General features: G+C 43.4%; 1 protein-coding gene and 1 long non-coding RNA gene across 2 annotated transcripts; both read right to left on the bottom strand.

The window, feature by feature from the left end:
- Positions 1–77: 77 nt before the first annotated feature.
- On the bottom strand, positions 78–23748 carry LOC112235791 (mesoderm induction early response protein 2). The gene is made up of 12 exons (XM_024404420.2): positions 23485–23748; positions 21361–21515; positions 17189–17314; positions 13594–13711; positions 13079–13185; positions 12889–12958; positions 12610–12761; positions 10802–10883; positions 6920–7014; positions 6595–6725; positions 5940–6037; positions 78–2176 (listed from the first exon to the last, which is right to left on the bottom strand). Exons 2-12 carry the CDS (start codon positions 21505–21507, stop codon positions 1698–1700), a joined length of 1605 nt encoding a protein of 534 aa, XP_024260188.1. The 5' UTR covers positions 21508–21515; positions 23485–23748; the 3' UTR covers positions 78–1697.
- On the bottom strand, positions 4284–5141 carry LOC121840850. The gene is made up of 2 exons (XR_006080000.1): positions 4969–5141; positions 4284–4345 (listed from the first exon to the last, which is right to left on the bottom strand). It is a non-coding gene; the product is annotated as an uncharacterized LOC121840850 (long non-coding RNA).
- Positions 23749–27514: the final 3766 nt, after the last annotated feature.

Genomic DNA, 27514 nt, shown 5'->3' with positions numbered 1-27514 from the left:
TTTTGAATCGGTATACATTTTTTGATCACTTTGATTGTAAAAAAAAAGTGTGTGTGTGTGTGCAATGACTTTCAATGTCAACATGTGTATTTTTAATAGCTTATTTTTTGTTTTGTTTTTTACAAAATATAATAATTATAATTACAAACCAACATAAACAGAAGAAGTACGATATAAATGCTAAAAAATAATAAACAAAAGCTGTGTTTCTACTCCCTTTCCTGCCCCGATAGTCAACATCCAGAACCTCCTGTAAACGGTTGGAGAAAACACAGATCTAGAACAGCTTAGGTCAGAGCAGGGAGTAGAGGATGACCCCACCTATAAAAAATAAATAAAGACATGGAGTTTTCCTGCTGTCAGGGCAGAGAGCACAGGGGACGTATTCTCTCAGGGCCCACCTGAGCAGGGGTATTGAAGCAGGCAGGCTTTCTTCAGACTATGTGACAGCCGAGATCCTCTAGTGGCAGGATACTGTAGAGCATCACTGAAACCTGGGGACTGTATAGCTAGCTATATATCACATTCTCCATCTGCAACATTGTTAATATTGCATCCTTCTGAACACACACGTTTTGGGTTGATGTCCTTCAATGCCATTGGGCTTTTTCAATGACTGTTACCCCCAAGGTTGCATGTGTGATTCAGGGTAATATCCAACACTTAATCACACAACAGGTGTTGAGATACATGGAAGAAGCCAGAGGCTACAAAACCTGAGTAACTGTGTATTCAGTGACTTACCTACAGTAACATGTACAATAATGCGCAAAACACAGGCTAACGTGCCTATCATGGTTGTCAGGCAATTGTGAGAGTTTGGTTCTGTACAAGACCTTTCAAATGTCAACATAAACTAGAAAGAACACAAAAGTACTCCCATCACAAACTCTGATTTCTTATTGCAAACCTTCCAAGACATTTCTGAACAACAAGGAACAAGAAAATAAAAACAGTGACAATCTCAAAAGCATTGTTTCATGGTATTCTTATACAGATCTTTTCTTATAAACAGACTGTATACAAAACCTTCAGTTTCAGTTGTGGATGTTCAAGAGGTGGAACCACAGTGAACTAGGGAGACTGATCCTACCTAAGAGGTCCAAAGTCAGAGTGGTGAAGAGACATACAAGTGCAGACTGAACACTGCTCATAGAAACAGCCTTATCAGATCTGATAGCGGGAGAACATCTCTTGTGGACATACTGCTATAATATGGCATCCAGGTCATGCTGTCTGTCTGCTGCTCAATGTTCCCAGGAAATGTTGGGAAATCAGTGAGGGATGTTACATCTGTCTCAAGTTCTGCTCTGGAAGAGGAGGAGGCCACTGCAAAGAACATCAGGACAGTTGCTTTGGCCTTGGAGCTATCAACAAGCCCACCCGCTTTTCCAGTACCAACATTACCTAAGAATTCAATAAGAACTGGGAACATCCCTGTAGAACGACTGGCCTTCCAGAACAGACAGGTAGGTAAGCCATTGTGCTTATGTGCAGTGGGAGTCCCCCCTAGTAAACACTATGATACAGGTATGCCCATCTCCCTGTAAAAACATAGTTTCTCTCCTGAGGAGTTTCACACCAACACATGAGTAAGCTCTGGTCCAAGTTTACTTCAACAGGCAATAATTAGAAGTACAGACAACCCAGGTGTTATTGGAATGTTCTCCAGAGTAAAGACACCCTTCTTCCTCCCCTTACTGTGTGAGAGAGCGGGGGTGCTGGACGGGAGAGGGGCACAGGGCTGAGGGACACAGGTAACTGCTGATGGCCCCAAAGTCAGAAGTGATAGAGACTGAGGGGGCAATGGCGGGTGAGGTCTGGGGGATGGAGGGCAGGGAGAAATCTATCTGCAACCCCTGGGAGTCCCCATCCTCTGGCCCCATGGACAGGCCATCTGGAAGGAAAGGCCCTAGCTGCAGCTGGTAGAAGCCAGAACCCAGGAGAGGAGGCTCCGCTGGGGGGCACGGGGAGCTGCAGCAGGGCAGTGAGGAGAGGTGGAGCTGGGCAGGAGGCGGGGTGGGACTGTGGCCCGGGCTGGAACAGTTCAGAGAGGGCTCCTGCTGCAGGTTCTCCAGAGGGGGGAGTGGAGAGAAGTGGCTGAAAAGCTGCTCCCTCAGTGGGCTGGGGCAAGGAGCGCCACACAGCTCCAACACCTCCATCCCCATCTCAGCATCTAGACAAGCAGGGAAGAATTACTAAAGAGAGACTCGAACAAGCACTACCTCAACGGTAACAGACAGAGCACATGTGGCACTAACAGGTTTCCATCCAACCATTTCATGCTGATTAATTACCTGACGCATTAAAAAAACCTGTTGACCGGCCTGATGGAAACAGCACATTTGCTGTGTAAAATTTCCCAATGTCGACAAAACAAAATACGCTAGACAAGGGTGGATATATGTTTGTCTGTGAAATAAATTATGCGACAATTGTGGTGGAAATGCATTTATGAGCAAATGTTACGTTGTACTACCACCACAACGTGGAAAATCAGTTAATAGGGAGATTAAATAAGTTAGGAACTTCATTAAAAAAAACTCAACCATCTAGACACAATACCACATAATGACGAAGTGAAAACATGTTTTAGAAAGTTTAGCAGATTTCTTGAAATTGAAATACACTACATGACCAAAAGTACACCTGTTCAAACGAACATCTCATTCCAAAATCATGGGAATTAACATGGAGTTGGTCCCCCCTTTACTGCTATAACAGCCTCCACTCTTCTGGAAAGGCTTTCCACTAGATGATGGAACATTGCTGAGGGGACTTGCTTCCATTCAGCCACAAGAGCAATAGAGAGGTTGGGCAATGAGGCCTGGCTCACAGTCTGCGTTCAAACCCCTCTTTTACGATACTGCTACTCTCTGTTTATCATATATGCATAGTCACTTTAACCATATCTACATGTACATACTACCTCAATCAGCCCAACTAACCGGTGCCTGTATATAGCCTCGCTACTGTATATAGCCTCGCTACTGTATATAGCCTCGCTACTGTTTATAGCCTCGCTACTGTTTATAGCCTCGCTACTGTATATAGCCTTGCTACTGTATATAGCCTCGCTACTGTTATTTTTCACTGTCTTTTTGACTGTTGTTTTTATTTCTTTACTGACCTATTGTTCACCTAATACCTTTTTTTGCACTGTTGGTTAGAGCCTGTAAGTAAGCATTTCACTGTAAGGTCTACACCTGTTGTATTTGGCACACGTGACAAATAAACTTTTATTTGATTAATCTCAAAGGTGTTCGATGGAGTTGAGGCCAGGGTTCTGTGCAGGCCAGTCAAGTTCTTCCACACCGATCTCGCCAAACCATTTCTGTATGGACCTGACTTTGTGCACGGAGATATTGTCATGCTGAAACCGGAAAGGGCCTTCCCCAAACTGTTGCCACAAAGTTGGAAGCACAGAATCGTCTAGAATGTCATTATATGCTGTAGCATTTAAGATTTCCCTTCACTGGAACTAAGGGGTCTAGCCCGAACCATGAAAAACAGCCCCAGATCATTATACCTCCTCTACCAAACTGTACCATTTGCAATATGAATCGGAGCAGACAGCGTTCTCCTGGCATCCACCAAATACATATTAATCTGTCGGACTGCCAAATGGTGAAGCGTGATTCATCAGTCCAGAGAACGTGTTTCCACTAGTCCAGGATTGAACCCACAACCTGCTATATCAACTGAGCTACAAGGGACAATCAGCTCTTTACAAAATGTTATGGTTTCAGACTCAAAGTACAATATAACAAAGCTGGTGAACATGGTAAGCACATCAAGGTAAAGTCTACACTTGTTGTATTTGGCGCATGTGATAAAAAACATTTTATTTGATCAGTTATGGAATTAGAATTAATAAAATAATTTAAATAAAATATTCATTAAATATTTTAGGTTAAACTATTGTGAGGAAGCCAAAACAAAACTTTAAAATCTAACCCTCCAATGAGACTTTTCATGAGCCCTAAGTTTTAATTATGGTTTGGTAGATTTCCTGCAACTTCCTGACCTAAGATGCATAATGCTTGTATTTGGTATTTAACCTTCTTATTTATTTACAATGACAGCCTACCCCAGCCAAACCCGGATGACACTGGGCCAACTGTGCGCCGCCCTATGGGACTCCCAAAACATTTTGTGTGAACTGGTTGAATCTGACTGCCTATTAAACACTGTGCACCCAGGACTCCAGTGGGGTTAGCATGTGCTAGGTAGGTCAGGCACAGTTTGAGTCTTTACCTGGTGGCTCGGCCTGGTCAATCTTCACCTGGTGGCCCTGCCTGGTTAGAGTCTTTACCTGGTGGCCCTGCCTGGTTAGAGTCTTTACCTGGTGGCCCTGCCTGGTTAGAGTCTTTATCTGGTGGCCCTGCCTGGTTAGAGTCTTTACCTGGTGGCCCTGCCTGGTTAGTCTTTATCTGGTGGCCCTGCCTGGTGAGTCTTTACCTGGTGGCCCTGCCTGGTTAGTCTTTACCTGGTGGCCCTGCCTGGTTAGAGTCTTTATGGTGGCCCTGGTGGCCCTGCCTGGTTGCCTGTCTTTACCTGGTGGCCCTGCCTGGTTAGAGTCTTTACCTGGTGGCCCTGCCTGGTTAGAGTCTTTACCCCTGGTGGGTGGCCCTGCCTGGTTAGAGTCTTTACCTGGTGGCCCTGCCTGGTTAGTCTTTACCTGGTGGCCCTGCCTGGTTAAAGTCTTTACCTGTCTGCCTTACTTTACCTGGTGGCCCTGCCTGCCTGGTTAGAGTCTTTACCCGGTGGCCCTGCCTGGTTAGAGTCTTTACCTGGTGGCCCTGCCTGGTTAGAGTCTTTATCTGGTGGCCCTGCCTGGTTAAAGTCTTTACCTGGTGGCCCTGCCTGGTTAGAGTCTTTACTGGTGGCCCTGCCTGGTTAGAGTCTTTACCTGGTGGCCCTGCCTGGTTCTTTACCTGGTGGCCCTGCCTGGTTAAGAGTCTTTACCTGGTGGCCCTGCCTGGTTAGAGTCTTTACCTGGTGGCCCTGCCTGGTTAGAGTCTTTACCTGGTGGCCCTGCCTGGTTAGAGTCTTTACCTGGTGGCCCTGCCTGGTTAGAGTCTTTACTTGGTGGCCCTGCCTGGTAAGAGTTTTTACCTAGTGTCCCCATCTGGTTAGATTCTTTACCTTGTGGCCCTGCCTGGTTAGAGTGGCCTGTGTGCAGTGAGCTCAGGGCTTTAAGAGTCTTTAAAGTCTTTACCTGGGGCCCTGCCTGGTTAGAGTCTTTACCTGGTGGCCCTGCCTGGTTAGAGTCTTTACCTGGTGGCCCTGCCTGGTTAGAGTCTTTACTTGGGGCCCTGCCTGGTAAGAGTTTTTACCTAGTGTCCCCATCTGGTTAGATTCTTTACCTCCCTCTGGAACTTTAAGAGAAAGCGGGGCCATGCCAACACAAAGGTACACCACAGGCAAACACACAAACCAATGGGAAAACACAGATGCACACAGGTGGGATAAAAGAATACATCAAAATGCTTCAAATCATATGTTCATGAATACAACACATCAAATTGAGGCAAACAATGTAATCAAGACAAATAATAATAAGACAAAGAGTGGGGTGGATATGAAATGGTGAGAGGGTCGATGGCATGTATGACTATTACTTATGTATCCAGCTAACTCTCGTTACCTCTTAAAACAAGCTGTAGTGTTAGTGGAGTGTTGGTTTCAGTTTTTTTTCTTTACAAACATGTTTTTTTAAATTATTTGTTATATTTTTCTCTCTCTCATCACTGCATTGTTGGGAAAGAGCTCTCAAGGTAAGAATTGCACTGTACTATACACCTTTTGTATCCTGTGCACATGGCGAATAAACTCTGAGGGCAGGGTCCAGGGCTGTGGTATTGGATTGGGGCTAGAGAAGGGGTTAAGGGCAGGGTCCAGGGCTGGGGTTATGGGATAACCAGGGAAGGGGTTACCTTGCTTGTCCAGATCTATGATTGGTGGATGTGAGGGGAGCTGAATCTGGGAGCACCCCTCCATCTCCCCAACCTCTCCATCCTGCTCTCCATCCTCCCTGGAAAACACAAAACAGAAGGAAACGGCTTGTGAAGGAAAAACCGTTCCAACTACACCTGAACTTGTCCAAGAAGAAAACTAATTTCCATTCTCAGATTCAAACCATTTTGTTATTGTTATGAGTACTGAACACGACCCAGGACTCCCAGCATGATATCAGCTAAACATATCAAACATCTCTAGTCTGAAAACAATGACAATGGGGATGTTATATTGAGATACACTACTTCTGCTTGTCTACACCTGTTATTTATTCTGATCAAGATGATCCTATTACATTCACCGTACAGTGCGTCTACACCTGGTACTAAAATGTGTCCGCTGTGTCCAGTGTCAGGATTTCCTTTTCCTGCGCTCTATTTAAATAAGCTATTATTCTGGGAATGATGCCAGGCTAAGGAGATGATCATGACAACAACTTGATGGTAGTGTCATAGTAGTGCCTGCAATTCTAAACTTGACTCAACTTGATGGTAGTATTTGCCAACTCAGCTGGCATTGAAATGGGGCTTGACTCTCAGGTCGAGACAGGGTCATATCTGCAGTGCTACTCACATGCTCCCTGACTGCAGACTGTACTTCTTGCGGCCCAGCTTAGTGGTCTGCTGGGTGAAGTACTCGTGGCGATCCGACTTCTTCCACATGTAGTAATACTCCACACACTCCCCCACCGAACGCGTGCGTACCTGACATATAAACACAGTGTGGTTTACTGTTTGCTATGGTATGAATCAGTGAGTTTTTTTGTCTGATCAATGGAGACAAGCAAGTTTGCACAGGCTATGCCAGTCTTGGCCATTACTTAAAAAAAGAGAATTTCAACTTTGTAGCAAATCAGGTTCGCCCCAAACCTGACGTTGGTAGTTTCTGTGCTGCTCACCTTATTAGCCTGAATGAGGTGGAAGTTCTTCCCATGAACTCGATAGCCATGTTCAAAGTTTCGACATTCCTCCTCGCTCCAGGCACACAGCTCCTCTGCACAGAAGACAACAGCAGTTGTCTCTGAACAGACTTAAATGAATTGTTTTGGTGTTATATTACAGGAGCTAACCACGTCAAGATGATTACTATTAATCCATTCACCTTTAGACCACCGCAGTAGGGCGGCGCACAACTGGCCCTGCGTCGTCCGGGTTTGGCCGGGGTAGGCCGTCATTTTAACTGACTTGCCTAGTTAAATAAAGTTTTTTTTTTTTTAAATCAAACAAACTCCTCTGACTGCTTGATTTCCATTATCTAGCTACACTAAATTACCAAAAGTATATGAACACCTGCTCGTCGAACATCTCATTCCAAAATCATGGGCATTAATATGGAGTTGGTTCCCCCTTTGCTGCTACAACAGCCTCCACTCTTCTGGGAAGGCTTTCCACTAGATGTTGGAACATTGCTGCGGGGACTTGCTTCCATTCAGCCACAAGAGCATTAGTGAGGTTGGGCACTGATGCTGGGCGATGAGGCCTGGCTTACAGTCGGCGTTCCAATTCATTACAAAGGTGTTCGATTGGGTTGAGGTCAGGGCTCTGTGAAGGCCAGTCAAGACCTTTCACACCGATCTTGACAAACTATTTCTGTATGGACCTCACTTTGTGCACAGGGGGATTGTCATGCTGAAACAGGAAAGGGCCTTCCCCAAACTGTTAACACAAATTTGGAAGGACAGAATCGTCTAGAATGTCATTGTATGCTATAGCATTAAGAAGTCCCTTCACTGGAACTAAAGGGCCCGAACCATGAAAAACAGCGCCAGACCATTATTCCTCCACCACCAAACTTTACAATTGGCGCTATGCATTGGGGCAGGTAGCGTTCTCCTGGCATCCGCCAAACCCAGATTTGTCCGTCGGATTGCCATATGGTGAGGCGTGATTCATCACTCCAGGGAACGTGTTTCCACTGCTCCAGAGTCCAATGGCGGCGAGCTTTACACCACTCCAGCCGACGCTTGGCATTAAGCCTAAACCCGCATTAAGCCTAAAACATAGGCAACAAATGTAAGTTGGTAGATTTGTCAGCCTACACTGGAGAGGGCACAATAGGCTACATTTTAACCTACACTCTAGAGCTCTGCTACCTGACCCCCGACATTACACATTGGGTTAAGGGCCAGGTAGGGGTTGTTTTTTCATCGATAACTAGGGTATGAGCAGGGCTCACATATCACTAAATTGATCACTAACATTTTGAAGCTGAGCCATTTGCTTGTGCTCTGCTACGCAGTACAGAGACTAAGATCATAACATGGTGTCAGAAGTGCTTCAACCTCGTCAAATATAAAACAGAAGACATTATTTAACAGAAAATAATCAATGTTCCTTGAGTTGTCTGAGTTTAGAGTGACGAAAAGTAGGTAACTGCGAACTGCTCTCTCATGACTCTTCATTGATGGCTGAGCCATTGCTATGGATACTCACAGACTCAAAGAGCCATGAGCAGAGCGAGCTGCGCGCAGGGAGCGTGTGACAGACAGAGAAGAGCAGCTAATGGATTTACTAACAGGCTCGGGCTTACAATGAATGCCCAAGCAGGGCTTTACTACACTTCCAGCTTGGATGTGTGCGGCAGAAATGCAGGATCAAAAACTATTTGTAGCGTTAGTCAAGATGACAGTAGGCCTAGGACGATACTAGTATCGCAATAACGAAGCAGAACTAACTCTCTGGTCCTTTAAAAACCTGCTGTATGTAAAATATTATGTGCTATAAATTGGAATATAAATTCATGTGATTCTGGATGACAACATTTATTTATTTATTCTGTTATTTTACCAGGTAAGTTGACTGAGAACACATTCTCATTTACAGCAACGACCTGGGGAATAGTTACAGGGGAGAGGAGGGGGATGAATGAGCCAATTGTAAACTGGGGATTATTAGGTGACTGTGATGGTTTGAGGGCCAGATTGGGAATTTAGCCAGGACACCGGGGTTAACACCCCTACTCTTACAATAAGTGCCATGCGATCTTTAATGACCTCAGAGAGTCAGGACACCCGTTTAACGTCCCATCCTACATAGGGCAGTGTCCCCACCGAAAGGTTGCAAGTTCGAATCCTTGAGCTGACAAGGTACAAATCTGTCGTTCTGCCCCTGAACAGGCAGTTAACCCACTGTTCCTAGGCCGTTATTGAAAATAAGAATTGTTCTTAACTGACTTGCCTAGTAAAATAAAGGTAAAATTAAATAAAAAATTAAATAAAAATTCACTGCCCTGGGGAATTGGCATATTTTGTTTTTAGACAAGAGGAAATAGTGGCCCTCCAACACCACTTCCAGCAGCATCTAGTCTCCCATCCAGGGACTGACCAAACCCAACCCTGCTTAGCTTCAGAAGCAAGCCAGCAGTGGTATGATGAACATAATGATGTTTGTTTCCAAAATTAGGGCTGTTTTCCCAAAGAAGTTCGTGATTTGTTTTCTTGCCATGACACTAACGAGTATCGCGATACTGGTATCGTCCCGGCACTAGATGACAGATTCAAAAAGGTTTTCAGAGTAGGACTGCTGATATGAATACGATTACAAACCCTGGGATTTAGCTGAAATATTTGACCTAGGCAAATATATAAGTGTATTTTTAAGTTGTTGGTAACAAGGGTTCGTGGTGGGTCTATCAAATAATTTAATTTCGAAGGGAAAGCAAAGATTAAGCTTCAAAGAAACCAAAGAAGTTCCACGGTCCCACACAAAATGTTTATTTTTAATTCTCTGAAATGTAGAATACTAGCATCATTCAGAGACTAAACAGCTGTAGAGAATTAACACACAGGGGTGGTTGAGTTTTAGAAACTGGGTAATTTGAGCCCTGGATGCTGATTGGCTGACAGCCGTGGTATATCAGACCATATACCACGGGTATGACAAAACATTTATTTGTACTGCTCTAATTACGTTGGTAACCAGTTGATAATAGCAATAAGGCACCTCTGGGGTTTGTGATATATGGCCAATATACCACGGCTAAGGGCTGTATCCAGGCACTCCGCGTTGTGCCGTGCATAAGAACAGCTTTAGCCGTGGTACATTGGTTATATACCACACCCACTCAGGCCTTATTGCTTAAGAAGACTCTACAGGGATTGTGGTTGCTTCACTGTCTGTCCTCAAATGTGAAATTCCAATTAATAATTCGATGCCGGTCTCACGAGTGGCGCTGCGGTCTAAGGCACTGCATCACAGTGCTTGAGCTGTCACTACAGACCTGGGTTCGACCGGGAGTCCCATAGAGAGGCGCACAATTTGCTTAGCGTCATCCGGGTTAGGGAAGGGTTTGGCCAGGGGAGGGTTTACTTGGCTCATCGCGCTCTAGTGACTCCTTGTGGCGGGCCGGGCGCTTGCAGGCTGACTTCGGTCGTCAATTGAACAGTGTTTCCTCCGACATATTGGTGCAGCTGGCTTCCGGGTTAAGCGGGCGGGTGTTAAGAAACGCTGTTTGGCGGGGAATGTTATCGGAGGCCGCATGAATCGACCTTTGCCTCTCCCGAGCCCGTTGAGTGTGCGGCAATGAGACAAGGTCGTGATTGGATCGCAATTGTATATCACGAAATTGGGGAGAAAAGGGTAAAATACCAAAAATATAAAAATTTGAATAATAATTTGGTGCCGTTAATGAGTCATTGATATGAGTTAATAGACTCTTGAAAGATTAGTCTAAATGAGGACTATAAGAGATCCTAATAAAAATTCAAAAGAGTTGTTGCCACGAGTAAGATGACATATAACCTACTATATATCAGTAATAAATGTGTTGTGGACGGTCTTACCGCTGAATACTTTCACATTAAAGCGCATTCGTCTTAGTGCCTCCTCTGCATTAAAGCTGCATTTCACCAGCTCATACAGAGCCTGAGAGATGGAAAGAAAGAGAAAAGAAAGCAAACAGTTGTGACAGAAGTCTGTGACCTCAACCACAGTATGAACTGTGCAGAAATCACTCGACATGCAAACAAAGTTAATAGATTTACATATGACGATCCAGCCCTACTAAGTCCCACTCTGTTTCTGCTTTACCACCCAGTTTCAAGTTCATTCAGTCGTATGTACAAGATACATATGGTATACACCATCCAACTAAATGATTACTTGCAGATTCCTCCTCGACAATGCAACAACAATAAGAAATACAGTTGAAGTCAGAAGTTTACATACACTTAGGTTGGAGTCATTAAAACTCCTTTTTCAACCACTCCACACATTTTTTGTTAACAAACTATAGTTTTGGCAAGTCGGTTAGGACATCTACTTTATGTATGAAACAAGTAATTTTTCCAACAATGGTTAGCAGACAGATTACTTCATTTATAATTCACTGTATCGCAATTCCAGTGGGTCAGAAGTTAACATACACTAAGTTGACTGTGCCTTTAAACAGCTTGGAAAATTCCAGAAAATGATGTCATGGCTTTAGAAGCTTCTGATAGGCTAATTGACATCATTTGAGTCTGTGTACCTGTGGATGTATTTCAAAGCCTACCTTCAAACTTAGTGCCTCTTTGCTTAACATCATGGAAAAATCAAAAGAAATCAGCCAAGACCTCAGAAAACAAATGCAGACCTCCACAAGTCTGGTTCATCCTTGGGAGCAATTTCCAAACACCTGAAGGTACCACATTCATCTTTACAAACAATAATATAAGCACCATGGGACCACGCAGCCATCATACCGCTCAGGAAGGAGACGCGTTCTGTCTCCTAGAGATGAATGTACTTTGGTGTGAAAAGTGCAAATCAATCCCAGAACAGCAGCAAAAAATCTTGTGAAGATGCTGGAGGAAAAAGTATCTATATCCACAGTAAAACAAGTCCTATATCGACATAACCTGAAAGGCCGCTCAGCAAGGAAGAAGCCACTGCTCCAAAACCGCATAAAAAAGCCAGACTACGATTTGCAACTGCACATGGGGACAAAGATCGTACTTTTTGGAGAAATGTCCTCTGGTCTGATGAAACAAAAATAGAACTGTTTGGCCATAATGACCATCGTTATGTTTGGAGGAAAAAGGGGGAGGCTTGCAAGCCGAAAGAAAACCATCCCAACCGGGTGGGTCTTCCAAATGGACAATGACCCCAAATGGACAACGACCCCAAGCATACTTCAAAAGTTGTGGCAAGGACTACAATGTCAAGGAATTGGAGTGGCCATCCAAAAGCCCTGACGTCAATCCTATAGAAATTATGTGGGCAGAACTGAAAAAGTGTGTGCGAGAAAGGAGGCCTGACTCAGTTAAACCAGCTCTGTCAGGAGGAATGGGCCAAAATTCACCCAACTTATTGTGGGAAGCTTGTGGAAGGCTACCCAAACCATTTGACCCAAGTTAAACAATTTAAAGGCAATGCTACCAAATACTAATTGAGTGTATGTAAACCTCTGACCCACTGGGAATGTGATGAAAGAAATAAAAGCTAAAATAAATCATTCTCTGTACTATTATTCTGACATTTCACATTCTAAAATAAAGTGGTGATCCTAACTGACCTAAGACGTAATTTTTTGTATGTAAACTTCCGACTTCAACTGTAATAAAAGATAAGAATACAAACATAAAGTAAATGACCCAACCCATTACATTACTTGTTCATTGTCTTTGATTATGTCCCCGTTGATGAGGGTGTCTACAGCCCCGTCCTGACCTTCCCGTCTCTGGGCACTTAGCAGGAACTCCTTTACAGCCTGGCCTGGCAACATGTCTGGGGTCCACAGGAGCTGGTCCTCATTCTCATAGACTGGAAACAGGAGAAGGAAAGATAGTGATAGAGACACAGGTATAAGGATGTGTGTGAGACTGAGGAAAAGTGTCAATACACTAATCCAAAATGTACACGGATTCTGAAAGGGTCAATTGGGGGTTACCTCTCTCCTGGTATGAGTATGGGCTGAGAGGAGGGATTTTGGCTTGGTACATTGAGCCCACCATGATGTCCTGGAAAAATAACAAACACAGTGTCAGTCACAAAGGCACTACAGAAAACAGGTTGTTATATTTCCCTAAATAGTAATTGTAGAATATTTGAGCTCTGTTCAGTAGGCCCCAGTGTCTCACCTTGCGTTCATCATTGGATGGAATGGAGGTGTTGTCGTCATCATCATCTGAGACATCTTCTGAGGAGCTGACGAAGGTGCCTTTGTCTCCATCTGCCATGCAATGGGCTGGCACATGGGAACATTTATTACATCAATATGTAGCATTCTCATAACACCACCAGTAAACAACTTCAAGGTACAACAAATTCGTTTTGGCATAAAGGGGCCCTCAGGCCATTTAAAAAATATATCGATGTGATATGATAAGGGGATTCTCCTGAGTGGTGAGCTGGGTGGGTGGGGGTCTGTTTACGGGAAGTGTTAGCTGTGCTCCAAATGTAGGAGTGTGTCATACCCATTATATAAAAGGTAACTGCCAAAAATAAAGGAAACACTTGAGTAAATGAGGGATACAAAGTATATTGAAAGCAGGTGCTTTCAATACAGGTGCTTTTCATTTTTGCCATTGAAAAAAATATTGCGATACTGGTATCGTCACAGCCCTAATACTCTATTTGACATTATTGGTCATACCTCTTAGGTGGCGGCGGAAGAGGAGGTCAGAGGCGTGGGAGGTGACAGAGAGAGTGAGGTCATCAGCTGATGACTCCTCTTCATCCTCTCCTGAGAACAGATCTTTAGCAATCTGGTCCTGGAAGAATGGAACAGTCCATTACTGTCTCAATGGAATAGTTCACTACCTTCTCTAAGCATCACACTCAGTGAAGTTAATGGAATTTATGATACATAAACGTGATTTTGTATTTTTCATGTTTTCTGAGTGTTTGTAGACTAGACAGGGCATCTAGAGCCCATCTTAACTCAATTCCTTAAGGGCCAAGTCGTAATTACTCATACAAGAATCAATAGACATCATGTCAACGCCAGAACATGTATCCTATAATGCTCTTGAATGCAGAACTGCACAGCTCCTCGACAATCACAGTGTACTCTATGCTGGTTTACCTTCTTGCCTTTTAACTAGTGATTGATTTCTGCTTGGAAAACCAGGTTGGTGCACCACTAACCAATTATACCACATCAGTCACCGGCTTCATTAATTAGTGCATTGACGACGTCATCCCCATCGTGACCATACGTACAATACCAAACCAGAAGCAATGGATTCCAGGAAACATCCCGCTACGCCCTACAACGAACCATCAAATAGGCAAAGCGTCAATACATGACTAAGATCGAATCCTCCTACAACAGCTCTAATGCTTGTCGGCTGTGGCAGGGCTAGCAAACTATCACGGATTACAAATGGAAACCCAGCCACGAACCGCCCAGTGACACGAGCCTACCACAAGAGCTAAATGAACCATGCATGAGAGCACCGACTGCGTGATCACGCTCTCCATAGCCGATGTGAGTAAGACCTTTAAACAGGTTAACATTCACAAGGCCGCAGAGCAAGACGGATTACCAGGACGCATACTCAGAGTATGCGCTGACCAGCTGTCAAGTGTCTTCACTGACATTTTTAACCTCTCCCTGACCCAGTCCGTAATACCTACTTGTTTCAAGCAAACCACCATAGTCCATTGTACCCAAAAACGCCAAGGTAACCTGCCTAAATGACTATCGCCACGTAGCACTTACATCTGTAGCCATGAAACGCTTTGAAAGGCTGGTCATGGCTCACATCAACACCAGCATCCCAGAAACTCTGGACCCACTCCAATTTGCATACAGCCACCAACAGATCCACAGACACCGCAATCTCTATTGCACTCCAAACTGCCCTATCCCACCTGGACAAATGGAATGCCTACGTTCCAGCGTTCAACACCATAGTCCCCTCCAAGCTCATCACTAAGCTAAGGACCCTGGGACTGAACACCTCCCTTTGCACCTGGATCCTGGACTTCCCGATGGGCCACCCCAGGTGGTGAGGGTAGGCAACAACACATCTGCCATGCTGACCCTCAACACGGGGCCCCTCAGGGGTGCGTGCTTAGTACCCTCCTGTACACCCTGTTCACCCACGACTGCGTGGCCACGCACCACTCCAACACCATAATTAAGTTGGCCACTGACACAATTGTGAAAGAATCTTCATCAATATACACACAATACCCCATAATGACAATGCAAAAACAGGTTTTTAGACATTTTTGCAAATATATTAAAAATAAACTAAAATACCTTATTTACAGAAATATTCAGACCCTTTGCTACGACACTCGAAATTGAGCTCAGGTGCATTCATCCTTGAGATGTGGTAAATTCAATTGATTGGACATGATTTGGAAAGGCACACACCTGTCTATCAGTGGCGGCTCCTCAGAGGAGAAAAGGAAGGACCATCCTCATCAGTGAATTTCATAAAAATAAAAATGGTAAAACATTGAAAAAGTTTTCCTTTTTAAATAAACCTATACTAAATATATTCACGTCACCAAACAATTGATTAAAACACACTGTTTTGCAATGAAGGTCTACAGTAGCCTCAGCAGCACTCTGTAGGGTAGCACTATGGTGTAGCCGGAGGACAGCTAGCTTCCGTCCTCCTCTTGGTACATTGACTTCAATACAAAAACTAGGAGGCACTTGGTTCTCACCCCCTTCCATAGACTTACACAGTAAATAATGACAACTTCCGGAGGACGACCTTCAACCTATCAGAGCTCTTGCAGCAATGAACTGACATGTTGTCCACCCAATCAAAGGATCAGAGAATGAATCTAGTACTGAAAGCATTAGCTACAGCTGGCTAGCACTGCAGTGCATAACATGATGAGGTGAGTAGTTGACTCAAAGTGAGAGAAAGACAATAGTTGAACAGTTTTCAACAAATACATTTCTTAAAAAATGAAGAAGAGAGAGAGAGAGAGTGTCATTTTTCTTCAGTTTCACTTACTTAGCTAGCAAATGCAGATGGCTAGTTTAGCTACTCAAACACCTGGCTCAACCAGAGGGATGCTATGTTAGCTAGCTGGCTATGACTATCCAACAAAACACTGGAACTCTTCCAAGTCAAGGTAAGCTTTTCGTTTTATTAATTTATTGCCACTGGGGCCCACCGGTGTAACTGCTTAATGACTATGCACTGCAACATTACTGCATGATTAGCTAATATGGGGACAACAATGTAGATGGTTTGGAACGTTTTTTTTTTGCCTGGTCACATACAGCTGATGTGTTGTTCATTGAAGTCCACAAACGAAGGGCAAAGGTGAGAGGAGGTGAGTGCATAGAGGCGAGAAGGAATAACAATGCTATGAACGTGAACTGCGTTTATGCGTGATCAGGGGTGTATTCATTCCACCGATTCTGTTGAAAAACATTTCTTAAACGGAAGCAATCGAAACAGGGATAAAAAATAATTTGTTAAATTTGAAACTCTCGTTTGCAACTGTTGGACTAATGATTACAACCTAGATAGCTAGATGCAGGCAAGAGTGTGCAAGGCAGTATTGAAAGTCACTTTCTGTCAATGTGTCACTGTCTGTCATCTCAAATTTCTCTTTGGACCTGTGTGCACCTACGTTGTAAAATGTAATTCATAGGCTAGGTTGTAGCAAACTCATGATGGGTATAGGGAAATTTGAGTATCATGTAGTAGCCTAAACATATCAATGCTACATTAAGCTGGGTGAATGGTACATGAATGACAGTCATCCAACATACTGTAATAGAAATAAGGCCATGCTCATGAAAATAAAAATCTTCCTCCCTCATCATAAATGGCACTGACCGCCACTGCTGTTTATATAAGGTCCCACTGCCATGAAGTCGAAGGAATTGTACATAGAGCTCAGAGACAGGATTGTGTCGAGGCACAGATCTGGGGAAGGCTACCAAAACATTTCTGCTACTATTTTTCCTTTAGTTTATTTAGCAATTTTTTGTACTTTTTAAAAAACTCTGCATTGTTGACTAAGGTCGTATGTAAGCTTTCGGAGCATATGACAAAGCATATGACAAATAAATTAGATTTGATTTACTAACATATTAATCAATTAAGTACTACGAAGAAACAAAACAAAAACAAAAATCAGCCAGACTGGAACTGGAGGGCCTGAGTTATTCACCCCTTCTGCAATGCTTTCCTGGCTGTGTTTACAGTTTTATCTGTGGATTACTCCAGTCTCAGGTATGTCTAGTTATACCCAGGTCTCACCTTGTCCAGTGTCATGTCAGGCAGACTGGCTGCTAGCTCGTTGGGCTCCCTGTCCTGCTGCAGGAGGGGATCAGACACCTCATACCCACACAAAGACAGCAGGTCCTCCAGGGGAATCTCACTGCCCTATAGAGAGAGACAGAGAGAGAGAAAGCGAGAGAGCAATTATTTTTCATGGAGGGCCACATTAGAATATATTTTTTCCATTGCGGGCCAGAATCATATTACAGGATTGTACATCATGTGTATGACTGTGTTGATATATATATCTACTGTAAATCACATCCAGATATGCTACTTATTTAACTTCTTTTTTTTTACATGCACACAAATAAACCACATCCATGTTCTCCTTTTGTAGGCATTTTCATTATTAAACATGCAATGAACTACACGGAGGGAAAAGTACATTGTGCATTCAGCACCACGGACAGAACTCTTGTTAACGGGTATCACACTCTAGTGACTGGTGGGCCGGGCGCATGCACGCTGACACAGTCGCCAGGTGTACAGTGTTTCCTCCGACACATTGGAGTGGCTGGCTTCTGAGTTAAGCAGGCATTATGTCAAGAAGCAGTGTGGCTTGGTTGGGTCGTGTTTTGGAGGATGCATGGCTCTCAAGTTGCTGCGATGAGACAAGACTGTAACTATTAGTGTTAAGTCTGATTGGCATTGACTAGAGCAGTGAAGTCATGTATAGTTTCTGATGTTGCTATATGCAGGATTGCTGAGAGGTGAGAGTCAGTAAGAGATGATCTGTGCCTTGACTTGTTATATTTCATCACTGAAAATGTCTGTTCATGGGGGTGGCGCAGTGCTAGCTGTGCCTCCTGACACTCTGGGTTCGAGCCCAGGCTCTGTCACAGCTGGCCGCGACCGGGAGGTCCATGGGGCGACGCACAATTGGCCTAGCGTCATCCGGGTTAGGGAGGGTTTGGCCGGTAGGGATATCCTTGTCTCATCGCGCACTAGGGAATCCTGTGGCGGGCCGGGCGCAGTGCACGCAAACCAGGTCGCCAGGTGCACATTGGTGCAGCTGGATTCCAGGTTGGATGCGCGCTGTGTTAAGAAGCAGTGCGGCTAGGTTGGGCTGTTTTTCGGGGGACGCATGGCTTTTGACCTTACGGGAGTTGTAGCGATGAGACAAGATAGTAACTACTAACAATTGGATACCACGAAATTGTGGAGAAAAGTTTTTTTTTTTTTTTTTTAATATTTAAAAAAAATGTCTGTTCACATACATAGGTTGACCCAAACAGTACAAACATCTTCTGAGCATGACTCCTCCTTTGGAAAGTTTTGTTCATCGAGAGATGCATAGAACCTCGACAGTGATATTGTTTTGAATAGTTCTGCAATCTCTGCATCAGACTGAAGATCGATAAGCTCAAGTTGCAGGTCAGTGGGAGCATTATCCACATTAAAGGTGGAAGGAGAGGAAACCAACAGCATGTCATTTTCCAACGTTCTGATCCTCAAAATGACGAGAATTCTCACCGTTCAAAGCACGCCACAGCGATGTATACTTCTCCTGCTGGTCATCTGATAGGGAACAGACTAGTAGTGTCGGAAGGTGGGTGAGATGTTGTCATCTGATAGGGAACAGACTAGTAGTGTCGGAAGGTCATCTGATAGGGAACAGACTAGTAGTGTCGGAAGGTGGGTGAGATTGTTGTCATCTGATAGGGAACAGACTAGTAGTGTCAGAAGGTCATCTGATAGGGAACAGACTAGTAGTGTCAGAAGGTCATCTGGTAGGGAACAGACTAGTAGTGTCAGAAGGTCATCTGATAGGGAACAGACTAGTAGTGTCAGAAGGTCATCTGGTAGGGAACAGACTAGTAGTGTCAGAAGGTCATCTGATAGGGAACAGACTAGTAGTGTCAGAAGGTCATCTGATAGGGAACAGACTAGTAGTGTCAGAAGGTCATCTGATAGGGAACAGACTAGTAGTGTCAGAAGGTCATCTGATAGGGAACAGACTAGTAGTGTCAGAAGGTCATCTGGTAGGGAACAGACTAGTAGTGTCAGAAGGTGGGTGAGATTGTTGGCTTCTACTTGGCGGGTCAGGAGGAGTCATTTTCCCTTGAAGGCTTTTTACAAGGTTGTACATCTGATGTGCAAAAAGGCCCTTCCCTTGTAGTTGGGAATTTAGCTAATTCATGAGGGCCATGATGTCCACGGTGAAGGCAAAATTAGCCAACCATTCTTTATCTTGCAGTTGAGGGAAATCCACATTTACCTTGTCTTTCAACTGTTCTTCCATATTCTCTACGATGTCCACAACACGCCGTGTCACTGTTTGTCTTAACACGGAAACATTTTAAACAGCTCTTTCTTGTCGGGGCAAAGTATTGCTGCAGTCAATTAAACATTATTTAATGAATTTGCCCTCAGCGAATGGCTTGCTATGTTTAGACATTTTGTGGGACTATTTTAAAAAACCAATATATTTCACCTTAATTTAACCAGGTAAGCCAGTTGAGAACAAGTTCTCATTTACAGAGTTACATATGGGATAAACAATAGTACAATCAATAACACAATAGAAAAAATATATATACAGTGTGTGCAAATGGGGTAAGATTAGGGAGGTAAGGCAATAAATAGGCCTTAGTGGCGAAGTAATTACAATTTAGCAATTAAACACTGGAGTGATAGATGTACAGAAGATGAATGTACGAGTAGAGATACTGGGGTGCAAAGGAGCAAAAAAAATAACAATATGGGGATGAGGTAGTTGGATGGACTATTTACAGATGGGCTATGTACAAGTGCAATGATCTGTGAGCTGCTCTGACATCTGATGCTTAAAGTTAGTGAGGGAGATATAAGTCTCCAGCTTCAGTGATTTTTGCAATTCGTTCCAGTCATTGGCAGCAGAGAACTGTACGGAAAGGCAGCCAAAGGAGGAATTGGCTTTGGGGGTGACCAGTGAAATATACCTGCTGAAGCGCGTGCTATGGGTGGGTGCTGCTATGGTGACCAGTGAGCTGAGATAAGGCAGAGCTTAACCTAGCAAAGACTTATAGATGACCTGGAGCCAGTGGGTTTGGGACAAATATGAAGCGAGGGCCAGCCAACGAGAGCATAGAGGTCGCAGTGGTGGGTAGTATATGAGGCTTTGGTGACAAAACAGATGGCACTGTGATAGAATGCATCCAATTTGCTGAGTAGTGTTGGAGGCTATTTTGAAAATGACATCGCCGAAGTCAAGGATCGGTAGGATAGTCAGTTTTACGAGGGTGTGTTTGGCAGCATGAGTGAAGGATGCTTTGTTACGAAATAGGAAGATGATTCTAGATTTAATTTTGGATTGGAGATGCTTAATGTGAGTCTGGAAGGAGAGTTTACAGTCTAACCAGACACCTAGGTATTTGTATACAGTACAAAGATAGCTCTCGCAATTCCGTCGTATGCTGAATGCAGTTTTGTGAAAAGTCCTTGCTGCTTTTGCAACTGTGAAAGCAACTCTTTCGATACACTTGCCCTCTGCTCAGAAGACATATATTCCTATATTTCTCTACATGCTTTGTCTGGAAGTGTCGGGAGAAGTTGTAGTCTTTCAAGACAGTGATGCTCTTTGCACACTAAGCACACCGCTTTCCCTGATACCTCAATAAATACATATTTAGATGCCCACTCTTGCTGGAACACCCTACATTCATTGTCTACTTTCCTTTTTTTTTTTATCTTTGAAAAAAAATGTTTGCACAATTTCTAGCTAGCTACTATTTGTAACTGTGACGTGTGTCAGCCTGTCAGTCACTGTCTGTCCTTGTGCAGTTGTTATTTATACGTGCCTTCAAAATAAATGTCCCACAAGCGGTGTGAGTTAAATAATGACACAAACGCGGGTATTCATTGGGCTTTTAATTTGAATAACAAATATATTTTTTAAAACGTTACTATAGCAAATTCTTCATGTGATCTGAGCATGATTCCTGCAGGCTGTATTGAATCAGGCCTGCACGTCCCTTTGCCCTGCATTAATTCATCACTTTATGGAATAATTGACAATCTATTACATAGAATAATATTATTCACTCCTGGTCTAGAGGGATGCAGTGAGGTCAGGCTTTTGTCCCAGCCCAGCACTAAAGTTGTGGTTGCCTACTGCTGCCTCTAATGGGTCAACACACCACACCAGATGCCAGAGGAGCTGTACTCACATTTTGGGGACGTGCTGCCATCTTCATTGGGCAGCCCTGTGACTGCGAGGCCCCCAGGCTGTTCTGCAGCTCCACTAGGGCCCTGGATTCCTCATAGCCCTGCCTCAGGATCTCCACTAGGCTGCTTCTGTGATCTCCAGAGCCCATCGAACTAGCTAAAACACACACACACACACACACACACACACACACACACACACAAAGGGTTACCATTGTGGAGGACCAGTAGGTGCTTGATCCCTGTTCATTCCATTATGTACTGAACAACAATGTACATGCAACATGCAAAAATTTCAAAGATTTTAATTAGTTACAGTAAATATAAGGAAATCAGTCATTTGAAATAAATAAATAATGCCCTAATCTATGGATTTCACATGACTGGCAGGGACGCAGCCATGGGTGGGCCTTGGAGAGCATAGGCCCACCCACTTGGGAGCCAGGTCGACCCACTCGGGAGCCAGGCCCAGCTAATAAGGATGAGTTTTTCCCTACAAAAGGGCTTTTATTACAGACAGAAATTCTCCTCAGCACTCCCACCCCTCCCCCTTGGACGATCCCGCAGGTGAAGAAGCAAGATGTGGAGGTCCTGGGCTGGTGTGGTTAAACGTGATCTGCGGTTGTGAGGCTGGTTGAACGTACTATCAAATTCTCTAAAACAACATTGGAGGCGGCTTATGGTTGAGAAATACATTAAATTCTCTGGCAAAAGCTCTGGTGGAAATGCAGTCAGCATGCCAATTGCACACTCCCTCAAGAATTGAGACATCTGTGACATTGTGTTATGTGACAAAACGGTGTAATGATCATGCTGTTTAATCAGCTTCTTGATATGCCACACCTGTCAGGTGGATGGATTATCTTGACTAAGGACAAAATGCTCACTAACGGTGATGTAAACAAATTTGTGCACAAACAGTCAAGTGTCAACTCAACATGGCTTTAATTTAGTCAGGATCATTATGCGATTATAATAAAACATTATAAGGCCTGTCATACATGCTAATGACTAGCCCTACAATGCATTATAGCAGTATAATTAAGCGATAAGGCCCAAGGGGGTGTGGCATATGGCCAATATACCACAGCTAAGGGCTGTTCATATGCACGAGTGCCTGGATACAGCCCTTAGCCGTGGTATATTGTCCATATATCACAAAACCCTGAGGTGCCTTATTGCTGTTATAAAATGGTTACCAACATTATTAGAACAGTAAAAATAAATGTTTTGTCATACCCATGGTACACGTATATCTGATATACAATGGCTCTCAGGCAATACATTATAGGCTTACCTGCTGTTGTGTAAAGTGTTACAAGTCTTTTTACTTGTTCTGTAATTCAAAGTCACCTTACGACCACTCATGAATTAAAGAATGGTTGAAGTTAATACAACAGTGGACACTAATAGTATTAGAAAAACTGAATTAGACTTTTTGTCAAAATAGAACATCCATTAAAATAGAGTTGACCTATGAACCAACAGTCAAGAGTTAGTTTTCACCTCAAGCAAATACAGCTGTGGTCTACTTAAAACTCTTTTGGGCGAAAACTCTCACAAACAATACATTAGTGACAGGTACGTTTATGGCCATTTTAACTTTGAAAAGCTTGGTCCACTCCACTTCAGGACGCAATGACCAGGGCGCTTTCCTGTAACTTGGTGCTGAACGTTCCTTCCTCTGACTCACAAATGGCACGCGAGAGAAGGAAATAGTTCTGGCTATTGCGTTTCCACCCGAAAAGACACCGACAGAGTATCTGAAATAATTCGGACTTCTCTCAAAGTTTGCAGTCAAAATACATTACTAACGGAGCACACCGGGACCATTTCTTCAGCACCACCGTCGAGGTGGTCTCGGATTGTGTTCTATAGCGCACTATCCGGCAAATTGGGAATGGCTCTTTAATGCGAAGAACGCGGAGAGGCGAGCCTGGGACAAAATGCCCCCATTTTACTTCCTTAATTATCAACACATATTACATTCACAACCTTCTGTAACCCGTTGATACGATTGTAAACATCGATAGCTACCGTCTTGGACGACAGAGGCTCTCAAACTCAGAGCTGTTCCAGTATCATTTAGTCCTCACATTCCTACCCAAGCCCTTTTGCTCACTTACCTCCGCCATTCCGTTTCTGCGCAGGCTGAGGAATGCCCGGATGTTGTAGCGCTATGGCTCTATTCTACAGTATGTACAGCCTACAGACCTAGTTTACTGCCGCAACGTTTCAGCAACAATGATGACAGTAAACTACATGAAAAATTCTGAAATGAGAGAGTACGCCGTGTACTATTCACGTCTGGTATTGGTACAGGCTTTCATAAACTTGCCATCCCTCTAGCTCTTTGTGAAAATAACTAACAAAGGACAATGATTGAAGTTCAGATGTTTGTAAAGTTGCCCTTTGAACTTAATATCACATGTTTGTTCACCTATGACCCTGAATAGTCATTGTAGCCAATCTGATTGTCATGGTCTAGGGGAGAGTGGGGTAAATTTAGCTGTTTTTTAAAATAACATTCAGCATCACTATGTCAAGGGAAATATAGTATTGTTTCTAACAAATCTATCTACATATATTTCAGGATGTTGTGTATCCCTGGAAATAATCAGAATTCATGGAATCATAACAGTTTTGAAAACATACAGTACCAGTCAAAAGTTTGGACCCCTACTCATTCAAGGGTTTTTCTTTATTTGTACTATTTTCTACATTGTAGAATAATAGTGAAAACATCAAAACTATGAAATAACACACATGGAATCATGTAGTAACCAAAAAAGTGTTAAACAAATCAAAATATATTTTATATTTGATATTCTTGAAATAGCCACCCTTTGCCTGATGACAGCTGTGCACACTCTTGACATTCTCTCACCCAACTTCACGAGGTAGTCACCTGGAATGCATTTCAATTAACAGGTGTGGCTTGGTAAAAGTTCATTTGTGGAATTTCTTTCCTTCTTAATGTGTTTGAGCCAATCACTTGTGTTGTGACAAGGTAAGGGTAGTATACAGAAGATAGCCCTATTTGGTAAAACACCATGTCCATAATATGGCAAGAACAGCTCAAATAAGCAAAGAGAAACGACAGTCCTTCATGACTTTAAGACATGAAGGTCAGTCAATACGGAACATTTCAAGAACTTTTCTTGAAAGTTTCTTCAAGTGCAGTCACAAAAACCATCAAGCGCTATGATGAAACTGGCTCTCATGAGGACCGCCACAGAATAGGAAGACCCAGAGTTACCTTTGCTGCAGATGATAAATTCATTAGAGTTACAGCCTCCGAAATTGCAGCCCAAATAAATGTTTCACAGAGTTCAGGTAACAGACACATCTCAACATCAACTGTTCAGAGGAGACTGCATGAATCAGGCCTTCATGGGCGAATTGGAAGAAACCACTACTAAAGGACCCCAATAATAAGAAGAGACTTGCTTGGGCCAAGAAACACGAGCAATGGACATTAGACCCGTGGAAATCTGTCCTTTGGTCTGATGAGTCTAAATTTGAGATTTTTGGTTCCAACCCGCTGTGTGAGACGCGGAGCAGGTGAACAGATGATATCCGCATGTGTGGTTCCCACTGTGAAGTGTGGAGGAGGAGGTGTGGGGGTGCTTTGCTGGTGACATTGTCTGTGATTTATTTAGAATTCAAGGCACACTTAACCAGCATGGCTACCACAGCATTCTGCAGCGATACGCCATCCCATCTGGTTTGGGCTTAGTGGGACTATGATTTGTTTTTCAACAGGACAATGACCCAACATACACCTCCAGGCTGTGTAAGGGCTATCTGACCAAGGGGAGTGATGGAGTGCTGCATCAGATGACCTGGCCTCCACAATCACCCGACCTCAACCCAATTGAGATGGTATGGGATGAGTTGTAAATTTGTGCATTTTTATTAGGTTTAACGCCATAGCGTTAGCTAATCTTCCTGGGGTCCAACACCAATGAATAAGACATTACAAACAATTACAAATTAAGACTTTACAAAAATTTAACAAATAAACAATACAGACAATTAAAATACCTGATAGGAAACACATTAAACATTCAGTTGATGCTTTCTATTTCCTGTCCAGTCATATGGTCTTATAGGATTAGATGTGTTTTGCCTGAGAAATATGGATTGGTAAAGAGTTCCATTCAGCTATGACTCTATATAAAACTGTAGATTTAAGGTGATTTGTCCTTGGCTTGGGCTGTCTTAGATGCCCTGATCATATTGATCATATTCATATTCATACGGATAGAGCAATGAAGACCTAATCTGGCAGCCCTGTTTTGAGCCATTTTGAGATTTTTTGTTATATCATTCTTTGCTGCAGATTACCTTATAACTGGACAGTGCTCTAAGTGTGATAGAACCAGGGAATGAATCACCTGATTCAGAGTACTAGATATACATACTCTGAACATTTTCTTGTAAAAGCAATTCCCTTACCCATCTTAATAACAATATTATCTATGTGTTCTGACCATGATAAAGCTGCGTCCAACAAGACACCTAGTACTTTTGTTTTTTTCACTTGCTCTACATGCATTCTATTCATCGCAAATTCAATTGGGGATCATTAGCAAGCATATACAGTGGGGCAAAAAAGTATTTAGTCAGCCACCAATTGTGCAGGTTCTCCCACTTAAAAATATGAGAGAGGCCTGTAATTTTCATCACTTCAACTATGACAGACAAAATTAGAAAAAAAATCCTGAAAATCACATTGTAGGATTTTTTATGAATTAATTTGCAAATTATGGTGGAAAATAAGTATTTGGTCAATAACAAAAGTTTATCTCAATACTTTGGTATATACCCTTTGTTGGCAATGACAGAGGTCAAACGTTTTCTGTAAGTCTTCACAAGGTTTTTACACACTGTTGCTGGTATTTTGGCCCATTCCTCCATGCAGATCTCCTCTAGAGCAGTGATGTTTTGGGGCTGTTGCTGGGCAACACGGACTTTCAACTCCCTCCAAAGATTTTCTTTGGGGTTGAGATCTGGAGACTGGCTAGGCCACTCCAGGACCTTGAAATGCTTCTTACGAAGCCACTCCTTCGTTGCCCGGGTGGTGTGTTTGGGATCATTGTCATGCTGAAAGACCCAGCCACGTTTCATCTTCAATGCCCTTGCTAATGGAAGGAGGTTTTCACTCAAAATCTCACGATACATGGCCCCATTCATTCTTTCCTTTACACGGATCAGTCGTCCTGGTCCCTTTGCAGAAAAACAGCCTCAAAGCATGATGTTTCCAACCCCATGCTTCACAGCAGGTATAGTGTTCTTTGGATGCAACTCAGCATTCTTTGTCCTCCAAACACGACGAGCTGAGTTTTTACCAGAAAGTTCTATTTTGGTTTCATCTGACCATATGACATTCTCCCAATCTTCTTCTGGATCATCCAAATGCTCTCTAGCAAACTTCAGACGGGCCTGGACATGTACTGGCTTAAGCAGGGGACATGTCTTGCACTGCAGGATTTGAGTCCCTGGCGGCGTAGTGTGTTACTGATGGTAGGCTTTGTTACTTTGGTCCCAGCTCTCTGCAGGTCATTCACCAGGTCCCCCATGTGGTTCTGGGATTTTTGTTCACCGTTCTTGTGATCATTTTGACCCCACGGGGTGAGATCTTGCGTGGAGCCCCAGATCGAGGGAGATTATCAGTGGTCCTGTCTGTCTTCCATTTCCTAATAATTGCCTATTGCAGATTCAGTCTTCCCAGCCTGGTGCAGGTCTACAATTTTGTTTCTGGTGTCCTTTGACAGCTCTTTGGTCTTGGCCATAGTGGAGTTTGGAGTGTGACTGAGGTTGTGGACAGGTGTCTTTTATACTGATAACAAGTTCAAACAGGTGCCATTAATACAGGTAACGAGTGGAGGACAGAGGAGCCTCTTAAAGAAGAAGTTACAGGTCTGTGAGAGCCAGAAGTCTTGCTTGTTTGTAGGTGACCAAATACTTATTTTCCACCATAATTGGCAAATAAATTCATTAAAAATCCTACAATGTGATTTTCTGGATTTTTTTCTTCTCATTTTGTCTGTCATAGTTGAAGTGTACCTATGATGACAATTGCAGGCCTCTCTCATATTTTTAAGTGGGAGAACTTGCACAATTGGTGGCTGACTAAATACTTTTTTGCCC

Source organism: Oncorhynchus tshawytscha, linkage group LG01 (assembly GCF_018296145.1).
Source record: "Oncorhynchus tshawytscha isolate Ot180627B linkage group LG01, Otsh_v2.0, whole genome shotgun sequence".
In the NCBI taxonomy this organism is placed as follows: domain Eukaryota; kingdom Metazoa; phylum Chordata; class Actinopteri; order Salmoniformes; family Salmonidae; genus Oncorhynchus; species Oncorhynchus tshawytscha.
Note: the sequence above shows the minus strand (reverse complement) of the source record. Positions and strands in the feature narration are given on the sequence as shown.